Consider the following 15,212-nt stretch of genomic DNA (forward strand, 5'->3'; position numbering starts at 1 on the left):
AGCCCACGACACCTCAAGAGGGCTCAACGGTGATTCTGGCGTCCCAGCATCACCCCCCTCCGTCCCCCTCCGTCCCCCACTGAACTCAGCCCAGCTTACTTACCTGTACATCAGCGTTTCTTTCTTTCTATTGTGCTTGAGATCCCCAGCCAGAATCTTTCCGTCTCAACCACAGCCAGTTGCTGCTCCTCTCTGCTGCTTCAGATAAGTTCTTCACTGTGCGACGCAACTCTTGGCCACTGAATCCGACGTCTCTGAGAAACCGGGTTGTAGAGTGTGCCACAAATCCTCGACAACCCACTTCCACTGGGTAAACCAGGACTCTCCATCCTCGCTGTTACGCTTCAGTGGCTATTTGAGCATACCGCAGTTTCTTCCTCTCATACGCCTCATCTACAGCATCCTCCCATGGCACTGTTAACTCTATCAGGTGAACAAGGCGTGCTAATCCAGACCACAAGACAGTATCTGGTCGAAGGTTAGTGGTGGCAATCTCAGGTGGAAAAATAAGCCGTTGACCAACAGCTGCTAGCATTTTCCAGTCTCTAGCAGCTTCCAGTTGTCCTGGGCGAGGATTGGTTTTAACACCTTTTCTTGGTGGTTGCTCTCCTGGGGGGAGGAATGTTGTCTTTTGTGTGTAATGTTCTGATGGAACAGGTGGCAACTTATTGGTCATGTTACGCTTGTCTTCCAATGCTAAGACCAAACATCGCAGCACCTGGTCATGGCGCCAAGTAAACCGTCTTTGGCTAAGAGCCACCTTACATCCTGTCAAAATGTGCCTTAATGTTGCAGGTGATGAACACAAAGGACATGAGGGATCCTCTCCTACCCAGAGGTTTAGGTTCTGTGGTGATGGGAGAACATCATATGTTGACCTGATGAGGAAACTGATCCTGCTCTGTTCCATTGACCATAGGTCTTGCCAGCCAATCTTGCGTTGTTCCACACTCTCCCATCTCATCCATTCTCCCTGTTTGGCCTGGGAAATGGCCTTTATACACCTCATCCTCTCCTCCTGCTTTTGCACCTCGTTGACTACCAGCTTCCTCCTTTGAGCTGGGGCTGCCTTGTGCCATGTAGGAGGAGCTGAACTGAGACCAAGACCCCCTCTTCCATGCTGAACTTGCCCCATGATATCACCAATTCGAAGGGCAGCCTTTGCATCTTCCACAGCTTTCTTTGCCGCCCACTTTCTTCCAGTTTTCAACACAGGTGCTGCCTCCCTTACGCATTTGTCGCGTGACTCTACTAATGTCATTTCCAGTCTGACCTTGGCGCACTTAAACTCCTCGGTTAGAGCGGAGACTGGTAGCTGCAGTATTCCTTTACCATAAAGTCCCACTCTGCTGAGGCAGCGTGGAACTCCCAACCATTTCCTGATGTATGAACTGATTAAAGCTTCCAGCTTCTCTACTGTTGTCAAAGAAACCTCGTACACAGTCAGTGGCCATAGTAACCTCGGCAGTAGACCAAACTGAAAGCACCAGAGTTTTAGTTTGCCTGGTAGAGCGCAGCTGTCTATGCTCTTCAACCCTTCCACTGCTTGTTGTCTAACTTCTCCCACACGAATTGTGTCCTTTAGATCCCTGTCGTACCATCTCCCAAGACTCTTCACTGGCTTCTCAGACACTGTTGGTATTGCCTCACCATTAATGAAGAATGTTTTATCTACTACTTTGCCTTTAATTATAGAGATGCTTCTTGATTTAGTGGGCTTGAATTGCATTCATGCCCATTCAATGTTATTGGTTAATTTGCCCAATAACTGATTAGTGCAGGCTACTGTTGTAGTCATGGTTGTCATGTCATCCATGTATGCTCGAATTGGTGGTAGTCACATTCCAGAAGCCAAGCGCTTTCCTCCTACTACCCATTTTGATGCCCTAATGATTACTTCCATTGCCATGGTAATAGCCAGTGGAGAAATGGTGCATCCTGCCATTATTCCAACCTCTAGGCATTGCCATGTAGTGCTGAATTCTGAAGTTGAAAAACTAAATTGCAAATCTCCAAAGTAGGCTTTCACTAAATTTGTCATTGTCATCAGTACACTGAAAAAATCAAATGCTGCCCAAAGAAGTTCATGTGGCACTGAACCATATGCATTAGCCAAATCCAGGAATGTCACATGGAGCTCCTTCCTCTCCTTTTTAGCTGATTGAATTTGTTGCCAGATCACATTGATGTGTTCTAAGCATCCTGGGAAACCTGGAATGCCCGCTTTTTGTATTGACGTGTCAATGAAGCAGTTCTTTAATAGGTAAGTTGACAATCTCTGAGCAATAATGCTGAAGAAAATCTTGACTTCTACGTTTAATAGGAAAATAGGACGAAACTGACTGATGCTTGTAGAATCTTTTCCTTTGGGTATAAAGACTCCACCTGCTCGGCACCATGCTCTTGGTACAACCTGTTTTTCCCATGCCATTTTCATCAATTTCCACAGAATTCGTAGAACTCCTGAAGCACTCTTGTACACTCTGTACGGAACTCCATTAGGCCATGGAGATGATGAAGCCCTTGCTTTTTTCACAGCTTGCTCTACTTCTATCCTCTTAGGTGCACAGTCCTCCATTTGGTATTCTGGTGGATTGATAGGTGGGATGTCTGACGGAATTGACAAAGGCTCCTGCCTTTTTGAATCTGTATGTGTTTCCTCCAAATATCTCTCCAGCTCAACCTTAGATGCTTTTAGTGTGCCATTCTTCTCACTGGTGAATAACTTCTTTACAAATTTGAATGGGTCTTTATAAAAGTTAGCTCTCGCACACTCCTTCTTTTTGTAGCGTTTCCGTAGGCGCTCAGCTTTGCGCAATGTTGCAAGCTTATCTTTTATGACCCTTTGTAAGAGATTGAGTCCCTCCTTCTGACTTTGTTCTGCTCTTCTCCATTGCTTCCTCAGCTGTCTCCTTTCTCTAACTAAGCGTTCAAACTCCTGCTGCCGTCTAGACTTTCCAGGAATAGTTTGTACTTTTTCCTTCCTTTTTTCAACTCCAAACCTCTCACTTCCATATGCGTAGATGATGTCCCCAAATTTATCCAGCTTCTTTTCAACTGTTCCACTTAATATTTCCAATGCAAAGCAGAGATCTGTGTTTACTGTGTCCCATGCAGTTTTCTCACAAGCTCTTGGCCATTTAACTCCAGGCTTGTGCCCGTTGAGGTTCTTTTCTCTCTTATGCTGGTTTGTCTGACCGGGTTCACATGGATCATTAGGTTCATCACTAACTGTGTCCATGCAAGTCCTCCTCACGTCTATGACAGGGGTGCTGATATCCTGCAAACTGTGGTTTGCTTCCTGTCGCTGGATTTCATTCGACTGACTTGACTGACTTCGTAAGAAGTACTGATCAGTGCGAGGCCCTTGTCCCTTCTCCCTCAAGCATTTCATTCTCCCTTGATGAATCTTCAAACCCCAGCGGTTTACTTAGGCTACAGGCAATTTTAGCATGACAATTATTTTAAGCATTTTCCTCAGAGATTGTAAACAAAATATCCCCATCAAACATGGTTGTGCAATGTTTCTTACTCTGATGTAATATTTTACTGACCCCAAGCACAGCCACAGTGGTCCTGTGCAAACCAACCCCTTAGCGATCAGGTAAGCATGCACAAAACTCAAGTACCATTGAGATTATTGACAGACAGATAGGATAAACATCCTTTCATTCATGCAAGTGCTTCTTGCAGTCCATATGTAATTATATAGGCTACCGTTACTCTACTTAGTCTCAAGCTTACAACCCATGCGACAAATCAGATATTTTTGTTTAGTATACAGAAAAATAAATGCAAAAATATAGGAACTGTATCTAATTATTGTCATTTACATAAATCATGTTATTTGCATGTACAGAGACAGCAGGGCAGCAGTGTAGAGTAGTGGTTAGGGCTCTGAACTCTTGACCGGAGGGTCTTAGGTTCAATCCTAACTGGGGGACACTGCCGCTGTACCCTTGAGCAAGGTACTTTATCTAGATTGCTCCAGGAAAAACCCAACTGTATAAATGGGTAATTGTATGTAAAAATAATGTGCAAAAAATTAATATAATTGTATGTAAAAATAATGTGATATCTTGTAACTATTGTAAGTCGCCCTGGATAAGGGTGTCTGCTAAGAAATACAAATAATAATAATCTTGCATAATCTTATATTATAGTATTACACAGGCAAGTTGCAAAATGTTAACATTTATTCAAGCATCTCTGGTAGGCCTCACATCTCAAAAATAAAAGATACAATATATTAATATATAATATACAGATTTAGTATTTCAATTATTGGGATTTTAGACACGGGCGATACAGAAGGCCTTTACGGTACTGAAGGGGTGTTTGGCCTGTCTGTCTGTCAATAATCTCTCTGGTACCTGAGTTTTGTGCACACTCACCTGATAGATCAGGTGTCAATTCACACGTGACCACCGTGGCTCTGCAGAGTAACAAACATTGCATAACCATGTTTGATTAGGATACTGCGTTTACAATCTCTTTGGAGAAATGCTTAAAATAATGTTCATGCTAAAATTGAACATATGAGCCTAAATAATATTTACTGAACATGGAGTGAACAGTGCCCTTTTGCCAATATGTTTACTCAACGGGTAAACCCATCAGATACAATATTGATATAAAGTGGTTACTTTGTTAATACATTTTCTTTTCGTCCAACCCTCCCTTTTACTGTTCCAATGGTGTATTGTAGTGATGGTTCTGTAAAAATAAAATCTGAATCATATGATCTAAAAATAGTTGACTTATGTAGGTACATGCTTGAAAACTGCTCCTGAGCCACATCTTTCAAGCTCTCCTGCTATCAAAATCGGTATAACTCCAAAATATTGTGTAAAAAAAAAACAAGTAAAGAACAGATAGTGCTGCTAATGCAAATAAGAGGTAAACCCAAGCCAGCTGTTAAACATAAAATGGATACCACACCACTCAGAGCTCTCAGGGGTAATTATGCAACATATTTCACTTAATACAGTCATTGGGGGACTGTAATAAAATGTTGATAAATGGTACAGAAAAAAAAGTTGATTGTTTTTCTGGTACCTTTTCTTTAACACCATCAAAATATGGTGTAATTATTACACTGTCATTTGGAAGATTACCTTGTGTAAACCATCTGATTAAATTGCTTTGTTTTTCAAATCAATCAGCTACACCATATTGGAAATATGAACATTTGTCACTTACGTGGCATCATTTGTCATTGTCAGAGGTTATCTGACAGCTGATTTGTAATCTCGAAATACTCAGAATTAACCATAACCTTTCTTTGTTGTTTTTTTTTTTGTTAAAAACTGAGAGTGACACGTTTAAACTACAAACATATGCAGTAAATGTATTTATAAACAGATTCATACAATATTAGCACTGTTAATTTGTACTTTTTTTTATTTAAAATGTACTGCCTACTATCAATATGTTAAACTTGTAACTGTTGGTGCTATTTTTTTCTCTTTTGAAGGGATACTTTATAACCGAAATTATAACCCACATCACCCCATTTATCACGATTGTGAATTACTTCCACACGACAGAAATCTGAACACAGAATACAGTAAAGATATGCACTTTTTCAGTATAATCTCTATCGATTATTACATTTCACTGGACTGATAAATTGACTTCTGATAATAGTTAGACTTTTTATAATCATTAAAAAAACAGTAGTTCCATTAAGTTATGTATTAGAGAAATATATTTGCAAGGCTTTCAATAAAATCAAAGGTTTCATTTCTTTCTTGTGTTAATGGTGACTAAAAACAATAATTCCACATTTTTAAAGCAGACCAGTTGAAAATTAAATTGCAAAGGGTCCTTAACAGACCTCTTTGCTGTTTATGCACAGAACCAATAATGTCAAGACAGTATGCAAAAATTACTGTATTTCCTTTTCCCTCAAATGCCATCAATTACTTCGGATTGATTTTGGCGGCAGATTTGGAGTTTGTGCTATTTTCCTTACCAGGGGAAGAACAAGTAGAAAAAAAAGCAGGAACCCTTTCATGTTGATGGACACGTTGTAACAATCAAATTTCAGCCAAGAGGAGTTAGTTAGAGTCCTGCAGGTTGGGAAAATGACAGTATAAGGAATCTGGACTGGTTTCAAATATAATCTCCAGATCTGCAAAAGAAAAAAATAGAAGTAATGCAAAAAACATACTGTACAAAATACAGTGGAATTTGTCAACAACCACATAATAACATATTTGCAATAATTGAAACTATATATATATATAATATATATATATATATATATATATATATATATATATATGTATATATATAAGCGCAACACCACAAAATACATTATTCCTAATTAACCAAATCCAATAGCTTTTTTACAACCAACCTTGTATAACTGCAGTTTTTTTGTTCAAAGATTCATAATAGGGAAAAAAGGATTTCATCTACCATATTCTCCCTCAGCATTAGTCATCCTAGCAGGTTCCAGTAAATGAATAAGTGGAATGAATCATAAAGGCTCTGCTTGTGCAATCTATCCTCAGGTATTGAATCTAATTATTTTAAAAACAGTACTCTGGTATGTTATCAAATAATGGGAAACACAACATTTTAGCTCCTGGGAGATATGCTCCACCTTTAAGGAAAGGTGAAATACTGATGTGTAAAAACACATGATTATAGTCACCAAATCAATGTAACAGGGTACTTGATCAAAACCATCTTATATTCTTCTACTGTTCTGTCCTGTGAGCCTCTCCAAAACACAGAATAATGTAGGAATGGGGGAATATTGTGACAACATTATAATTCCCAGCTAATGGCTTAATAAATCCTAGATTAATATATATATCAACTTTGTGTTTAACGAGAGCATGTTACCAAAACATTTTTACTATCTATAAATGAAAATAGGACAGTATACTGGTTTGGAGAATCCTTACTGTAGTTCAACATTTCAGATGCATTTAAAAATACAGGTATTTAAACTACACTGTAGCTACATTTGTGTTACGTTGTTTAATACATTTACTTAGAACAAAATCACATGATCTGGAAATAAATGTGTGTTAAATACTTGAATAAATGTCTAAAGTTCAGTCCTCAAAATCTCAGAACAGTGTGCTTGTAGTAAACAATAATAAATGTTAACTACAGTGTAACAGTGTGTAGTTAATGCACTGGTACTATATACAGCATTTCTATGTCATATCATAAATTAAAGCTTTCATATAATCATGTTTCTTGCAAACTTATATCCACAAATTGAATAACAGTGCTGTTTTTTCAGTGGTGGTTTGATTTCCATGTTTGACCATTTCTGGTGGGGAGGAGGGGGTAGGGCATGTGATAGCCTTACATGTACTTTCTTAGCCATGGGCTACTTGACATTTACATAAAAAAAGTAACATTTACTGAAGTTCACAAGATGTAAGGCTGTGGTTTGTATATTTTTTTTAAAAGAATTGACAATGTCGACCCAAGGGACTTTTTCAACCTTAAAAAAAAGAAACAAGGACCAGGGGTCACAAATGGAGATTAGATAAAGGGGCATTCAGAACAGAAAATAGGAGGCACTTTTTTACACAGCAAATTGTGAGAATCTGGAACCAACTCCCCAGTAATGTTATTGAAGCTGACACCCTGGGATCTTTCAAGAAGCTCCTTGATGAGATTCTGGGATCAATAAGCTACTAACAACCAAATGAGCAAGATGGGCCGAATGGCCTCCTCTCGTTTGTAAACTTTCTTATGTTCTTGCCAGACACTTCAGTTTAGATTAAATATCAATTTTCGTGTTTTACCATATCACTGGTCTTTTCATTTAGCCAAAGTAGTTATCATATGCCTGACATCACAAATGTGTGGATATTTACATACTTACAGTACTAGTACTTCAACTACCAGTACATTCAAAACAATTAAATTAATAAATAACATCAATGTCCAGGCAAAAAATTAATCACACAAATAAAGACAGCATGGGTTACTTACTGCTACAGTTACATACAGTACATGTAAACACTGATATTAACGGTGTGGTGTATTTCTACAGCTGTTTTTATTTCACTTACTGTTCTAATAATATACACCATTAGAAAGCTGTAAAAGTTACTACAAAGATAAATGGAAATAATTATCTACATCAGACGTGGGGTTTTCACAAAAACACGGAAATACATGTACAGGTTAAATTTAGAGATGATTTACTGTGTTACTTTCAATATTTCTTTTGTAGGTTTGCTAACATTGTCATTGTGCCTTCAGATGTCAAACTGTGTTAATGGAAGGGAAGCAGTAGTGTTACCAGGAAATGCAACAGTCTGCTTAATGAATTACCTTGATAGAATTCTTAGCTCATCGAGAGGAATGATCTATATAGCGATGGATCTAAATACAGTCACCTTTTAAGCCTATATTAATCCTTCTGGTGTTTTCCACCAGAGTTGATTTATTAACCACCTTTTTAAGACCATTAAACGCAGTATAATACAACTGAAAGAGATTTGCAAATATCAGGTTTATCAAATTTAGAGCAGTGGTATTAAGATCCACCTCTGTTATTTACGTTGAACCCATTTTATGCAAATGGTATTGCGGATACCATAGCCCAAATATGATTTTTAATATCAAAACATATTTTGTTCATTTTTGATTATCATTTATATAGGTACAGTACCTATTAGCCTACTTGCATATTATTATTATTATTTATTTCTTAGCAGACACCCTTATCCAGGGCGACTTACAATTGTTACAACATATCACATTATACATTATTTCACATTATACAGATATCACATTATTTTTACATACAATTACCCATTTATACAGTTGGGTGTTTACTGGAGCAATCTAGGTAAAGTACTTTGCTCAAGGGTACAACAGCAGTGTCCCCCACTGGGGATTGAACCCACAACCCTCCGGTCAAGAGTCCAGAGGCCTAACCACTACTCCACACTGCTGCCATATGTAGTGCATTATTATCAACGGATCATGATTCAATGATATGCAACTCCAAGTGGAGCTTTTAAATCAGCCCAAACATGTCTCTCATTTTAAAAAAAGTGAAAAGAAAATTTTAAGTAGATAATGTTTTTTATTGTTTGTAATATTTTTCTAATGATTTTTCTAATTACTTTGACTGAAGTTCAAGATTTGGAGACAAAAGCATTTAAATAAAATGTTACTTAATCAACTAAACATTGTAAAATTGCAACTTTCATGTAACTTTGGTATGTTTTTTAAATTAATATTTAAAATAATAAAAAAAGGAAAAGCAAATATTTGATTTCCTCCAGATACATCAATATCTTTCACTGGACTAATGTTGATTTAGTGTGAATTTGTAAAAGCTGTCATGTACTTTTTTTAGTTTGAAAAATGAGAACTAAAGCAAAGCTGCTCAGATGTAGACTCCTTGCAGGGCTATCAAAAAGCATATGTTTCAAAATGAATGTATTGTGACCATCAACTACTTTGTGTAGTACGGGCTGATAAATATCCCAGAAATTAATTAAAGCATACTATGGGTCCTATATAGTTTAATGTATTATTATTAAGGAGACTTTTCAAAGAGCCTATAAAAGAGGTCTTTTTTGTTCTTAAAGATAGAGAAAATGCCACATTTTAAAACATATAACAAAACACTTGCAATATGTATAATAATATAGTAAAGCTTTTCTTAGAAAGAATCTTTGATTTAATAAGCATGTGACAATATTATTAAATGAATCCCTGAAAGTCACGAGTAATATTGGTGGCTTAATACTGCAAACTACACAAGGCAGTTTGACTGCTGCCATTAAAATGCTGCAATGAACACATTACAGTTCCAAAACGTTATTGCAGAAGTTTCATATTTAAAGTTGAACTGCCTTGTTTGAGCACTTTATATTCCTGTTGAGATTTCTTGTAACCATGGTGTGGTTCAAGGGGCTCCTACCCCTTCCAATCTTCAATCAACTTGCTATTTAAAGCCTCCTTTCTTTTCCGCTTGCACTTCTGCCCCATCGTTTCCCCCCATCATCACTTTGGCAACTGTATCTCCCTCCAGGGGGCAGGTGAAGCTAGCCCACCCCACCTTGGATGGCATCTCTCAATTAAACCACTTTAGTACAAAACTGCTCAAGCACAATACTGTATTCTAACACTCACAGATACTATTTCTGTACAGTGAATAAACCTCTGCAAATAATGGATTTTCAATTTGTTGTTAGACAAGCAATTACAATAAAAAATTACATTTTAAAAAGATCAATGCAATATCATCATACTGCATGTTCTTACACTATATTATGAACTTTTCATAATATAGGCTGTGTGGTCCAATGGTTATAGAAAAGGGCTTGTAGCCAGGAGGTCCCCGGTTCAAATCCCACCTCAGCTACTGACTCATTGTGTGACCCTGAGCTAGTCACTTAACCTCCTTGTGCTTCGTCTTTCGGGTGAGACATAATTGTAAGTGACTCTGCAGCTGATGCATAGTTCACACACCCTAGTCTCTGTAAGTTGCCTTGGATAAAGGCGTCTGCTAAATAAACAAATAATAATAACATATTGCAATTTGCTATTGTGTATATATTTCTAGTATTCTCACAATACTATGAAAGAAAAATATCATTTCTACTGGTGTTTTTTTTCCACCAGTGGATTTATTGACCCTCATATCAATAAGAACAACAGAGTGCACAAGTTGTATAGTAGTGATAAGATCAGCTGCTATTTAGATAAATAAATTCATTATCTACGTTTTAGAAAATCTAAATGATCATGTCATTTTCATCTATAGGGCCCTCCCTGGTGCCTTTTATAGTTTTATAGACAGCAATTAATGAAATTGTACTGTTAAATTATGCAAAACTAGAGAGAGCCTTACTGTAAATATTTAAAAATAAGTGGTTTTTACATCAGCCACTGTCTAAATCATTAAAAAAGGGTGTAATATTTTTATAATAAAATAATGTTTATTAACACTTGTAATGGTAGAGAAGGACATGGTCATTTTCTAACTATGAATTGCCATTCATGTGGTTCACTGTTTATATTTGTTTATAGTAGGTATGTGCTATCATTTGTGCTGTTTATTATTCTATAATTTTGTAGGTAATAAAGGGATTATGGGTCTCCATAATTTAGCATAATAATTTACCAAATTATTTTTTTTCCCCTAACTACTAGATGGGGAATGCAAATACATTTGTCCAGTTGCCTAGGACAACCATCAAAGCCTGAAGGGCAAGTACAAATCCCCGAAGGCACAAACAAAATAACGAATGGATTAAAGACTTGGTCCACCATATTCTAGTTTAAGAGGATAGACTATGATAAATATTCACCTGCATTTTAAACAATAACTCTCTTGGGCATATAAAGGTGAAATAAATTCATTTGAAACATTACTGTTCCCAAAAGCCCTACACTTCAGTTTATTTTCTTTGTTGCTCTAGGTCAAATAACAACATGCACTCCTCTATCCCACTTTAATGGAAGAGTAACTCCTGTGATTGTCCTTGTTTGTAAAAAAAAAACTTGGTGCAATCTGATTTTCCACAGGAAAGCTATTCAATGTGAAAAAGCGGAACCTTCCTGTGTACAGTACATCACCCTAAATAAGAATACAGTTATAGCACATCCAAACCATTGAAGATGAACTCCAAATGACCATAGTCCTTTGTGATTTTTGTCAGAAAATGTATTGTTTTAATATATTTAATATTGTATTAGCGTAGGACAGAACAAACTAGATAATGGTAATTAAATGTTGTTTTCTTGTGGAAAGCATCTGTTAATTTTGTGTATTGCAGCCACAGCTATGTGTTCAAATAAAATATTTCCAAGGCAGTAACTGTGTGATTATTATTATTATTTTTAATAATAGTGCTTTAAACATACCCGCTTTTAAAAAAAAAGTAACAAATAATAAAAAAACTGACTTTTTATATGTGATGTATGTTTTAAAAAAATAAATTATTTATTTAACATAACATGCAGAAAACACCTGGCATGCCTTTTGAAAGTATTGCCTTTAAATAATATATATATATATAGCTATACAGTCAATGTTTTGGTGGAGCAAAAAGTAACAGTCAAAATAAGAACAATGAATACTATGTTAAGCATAGCTTTGTTGTTAGAATATGCTGTGGGGTTGGGTGTGGCTTTATTCTGTTGTTTTTTTAAATGATAGTTGAATAGTTATGGTATATACCGAATAAATAAATACATAAATAAATAAATAAAAATAAACAGCATCTGCATTCCTCTGAACAGCATGTATAGCATGCTTTAATAGATTACAAATAGCCGTTTAATCTTGTATTCAACTAGAACAACGTATTTAACTTGTGAAATTTCAAATCCATTTCGATGCGTAGTGTACTGTACTCAGTTCAAAGATACAATACATGACTACTTATAATACTACTAATCGCGTTAACTTTTCTGAAGATTCATGAAGAAATACAACCACTTACTACGATGCACACAGCACATTTTACCAAATCAAATAATAATAATAATAATAATAATAATAATAATAATAATAATAATAATAAATAAATAAACAAATAAATAAATAAATAAATAAATAAATAAATAAATAAATAAACAAACATCACATAACATTTTAAAGAATATTTATGTATTTACGTATTATAGCTACACTCCAAGCATAGGAACCCATTCTAATATGAGATCAAGCAACCCATATTTCATTCTCGCATACATGACTCTTGACTTTAGACTCATTGATTCAGATAGCGTAAACCACTATGCAGAATTAATTGATAACCTGTAGACTATATCACAATGTTTTATGTACCACGTGATCGCACAGTAAACAGGGACATACACTTTGTATTTTTCTGTGATATATATATACTTGTACAACCAATTAATATTCAGTACTTACACGATTTTTGTTCTTGAAATAATAAATAATATGACTTGTGTCATTGATTCCTATTTGGAATAAGAATACATTCGTAATTTAACTTGACTTGTGATATGTCAGTCCCGTCAAACATTCTAGCCCTACTGAGCACCGCAGCTGCAGCAATCTAGATCAGCTATTAAGAAAGTCATTGCTTTGTATAATCATTGCACATGAAAACTAATGAATCCAAAACAAGTATTCACCAAACCTTTTTTTTTTTTTTTAAAGTAATATACATACATTGCTTTATATTGCTTAAATATCAAGAGAGAAGTACAATCTTACCATTGCAGCAGTAATCTTTCACGGAATGACGTTTGTAAAACACCTCCCAGCTTCGAGTTCAATGCATTCACATACAACTGGGTCCTAGTAACTCAAAATTACCAGCACATGACTGTCGGGTTAGCACGTATTTTTTCAGATACAGGAATACGTGGGAGGACTGGTTCTCTAAAATCTCTTCAATCTGTTTATGTTCGTTCAAACTTTCATGATTGCAAATACAAGTATCTTTCACGAAATCTACTTTCTTAACCTTGTCGCGTGGGACAATGAATGTTGCCCTGAAAGATGCTCTGCAGCCAGAAGTGCTCTCTTGCGGGATGATTAGTCAATTGTAAAAAAAAAAAAAAAGAAAAAACCCTGCTTTGTAATGCCGATTACAAAATGAATCAATAACACTGTATGTACTGTACAGACATTTACTAACCAATACAATGTTTTTTTTTTATTATTTTTATTATAATTTTTTTTCTTTGCAGAAAATACACTACACATAAAGCTGGCAGTCCTGTAACACCGCGTACGCCTCCGAAACAGATGTTCACAGGGAATAGCCAACCATTGCAGCTCCACACAGCCTAATTGAATATGTAGAATGTGCATTAGCCCCAGTGAAAACGTGGTGTAGGTGGGAGTGTGCAGATACATTGCTTATCCAATGAAGGGTTTGGGTGGTAGCAATTAGATGCAGGGTTGAGCTAACAGTTTCACAATGGCATTGTTTCATTGGAAGCATAATACGTTCTAAAATACTACTGTGCTGTCAGCCAGAAACTACAAAGCCAACCCAAAGGAACCGTCACATATGATATTGTTGGACTACCGATATTCTGGTGAGATGTCACCCTCCTTCTGAGAAAAATAAGTTACTTTTGCTTGTGACTTTGGTGCGTGAAGCTCCAAGGAGGCTGTGTGGTCCAATGGTTAAAGAAACAGGCTTGTAACCAGAAGGTCTCCGGTTCAAATCCCACCTCAACCACTGACTCATTGTGTGACCCTGAGCAAGTCACTTAACCTCCTTGTGCTCCGTCTTTCGGGTGAGATGTAATTGTAAGTGACTCTGCAGCTGATGCATAGTTCACACACCCTAGTCTCTGTAAGTCACCTTGGATAAAGGTGTCTACTAAATAAACAAATAATAATAATAATGTGTATTCAATCCAGTCTCCTCTCTATATCTGCCTGACAGCTAAGTCTTTGACTTTTTAATTCCAGTACATGACTAAATCAAAGGGCAGTAAACTCAACTACTTAAAAAAAAATGCATTTCATAGGATTAACAAACACGTTCTGGAGCATATTGTTCTGTACCAGCTTTTCACATTAAATATGGTATGTGCCTGATGAACATTCCCCTTCTTATAAGGGACCCTATATTTTCTGCTGTTTCTTTCAATCGTCCTGTCACTGGTTGTTGTGCTCAAATTCCATAGATATTGTGGTTTCTTGTACACCAAATTTACCGACCAACATAGCTTTACTCTATCACACACCTCACTGGCACAGTATGTGTTTCAAGGCTGCTAGCTTTCATTTAACATAGTTGAATTGGAGGTGATCCATTATTCATAAATTCAAATCCATCAAAATCTGAGTGAGGACACATTTTGAATCTCATATAGTAGACATGCATCATTTCAGGACCTTGGACAGCACACTACGGGCTCAGTTCCAGCAATGGTATGTGTTGTTTTAAGTAAGTATGCACACAATGTAATGTAACGTACACAATCATTTAGCATATCTGGAGATTCACTTATCCCATTGTCATGAAACTTGCCATTACCATTATTTAGCTTATGTTGATAAGAATGTCCATTTCTCGGGATAGAGTGCAGGAGTCAATCTGTCCATAAATCCGTCCATCTGCATGCCACACTTACATTTTTGCATACACAGTATCTAGATTGCTAAGAATCTTGCCCTTGTTGTCCTAGATGGAACCAAACTTACAGTAAAGGTTCCAGGATGCAGAACTTTATCTGTAGTGTTGTATCTGAAATGTTTAAAAATC

The 15,212-nt window shown here is 36.4% G+C and overlaps 1 protein-coding gene across 6 annotated transcripts in view; it reads right to left on the bottom strand.

The window, feature by feature from the left end:
- Positions 1-13,748, bottom strand: part of LOC117399432 (pituitary adenylate cyclase-activating polypeptide type I receptor-like) — a 77,955-nt gene extending 64,207 nt beyond the window's left edge. For all 6 annotated transcript variants that reach the window (XM_033998573.3, XM_033998572.3, XM_059022271.1 and 3 more), the window contains exons 1-2: positions 13,199-13,748; positions 5,978-6,136 (exon numbers count right to left, since the gene is read on the bottom strand). In XM_033998573.3, the coding sequence (XP_033854464.1) occupies positions 5,978-6,136; positions 13,199-13,201 (162 nt within the window). In that variant the 5' untranslated portion in view covers positions 13,202-13,748. The remainder of the gene's footprint in view (positions 1-5,977; positions 6,137-13,198) is intronic.
- Between the last annotated feature and the right edge of the window lie 1,464 nt (positions 13,749-15,212).

The sequence above is a fragment of the Acipenser ruthenus genome, chromosome 4 (assembly GCF_902713425.1).
Source record: "Acipenser ruthenus chromosome 4, fAciRut3.2 maternal haplotype, whole genome shotgun sequence".
Taxonomy (NCBI): domain Eukaryota; kingdom Metazoa; phylum Chordata; class Actinopteri; order Acipenseriformes; family Acipenseridae; genus Acipenser; species Acipenser ruthenus.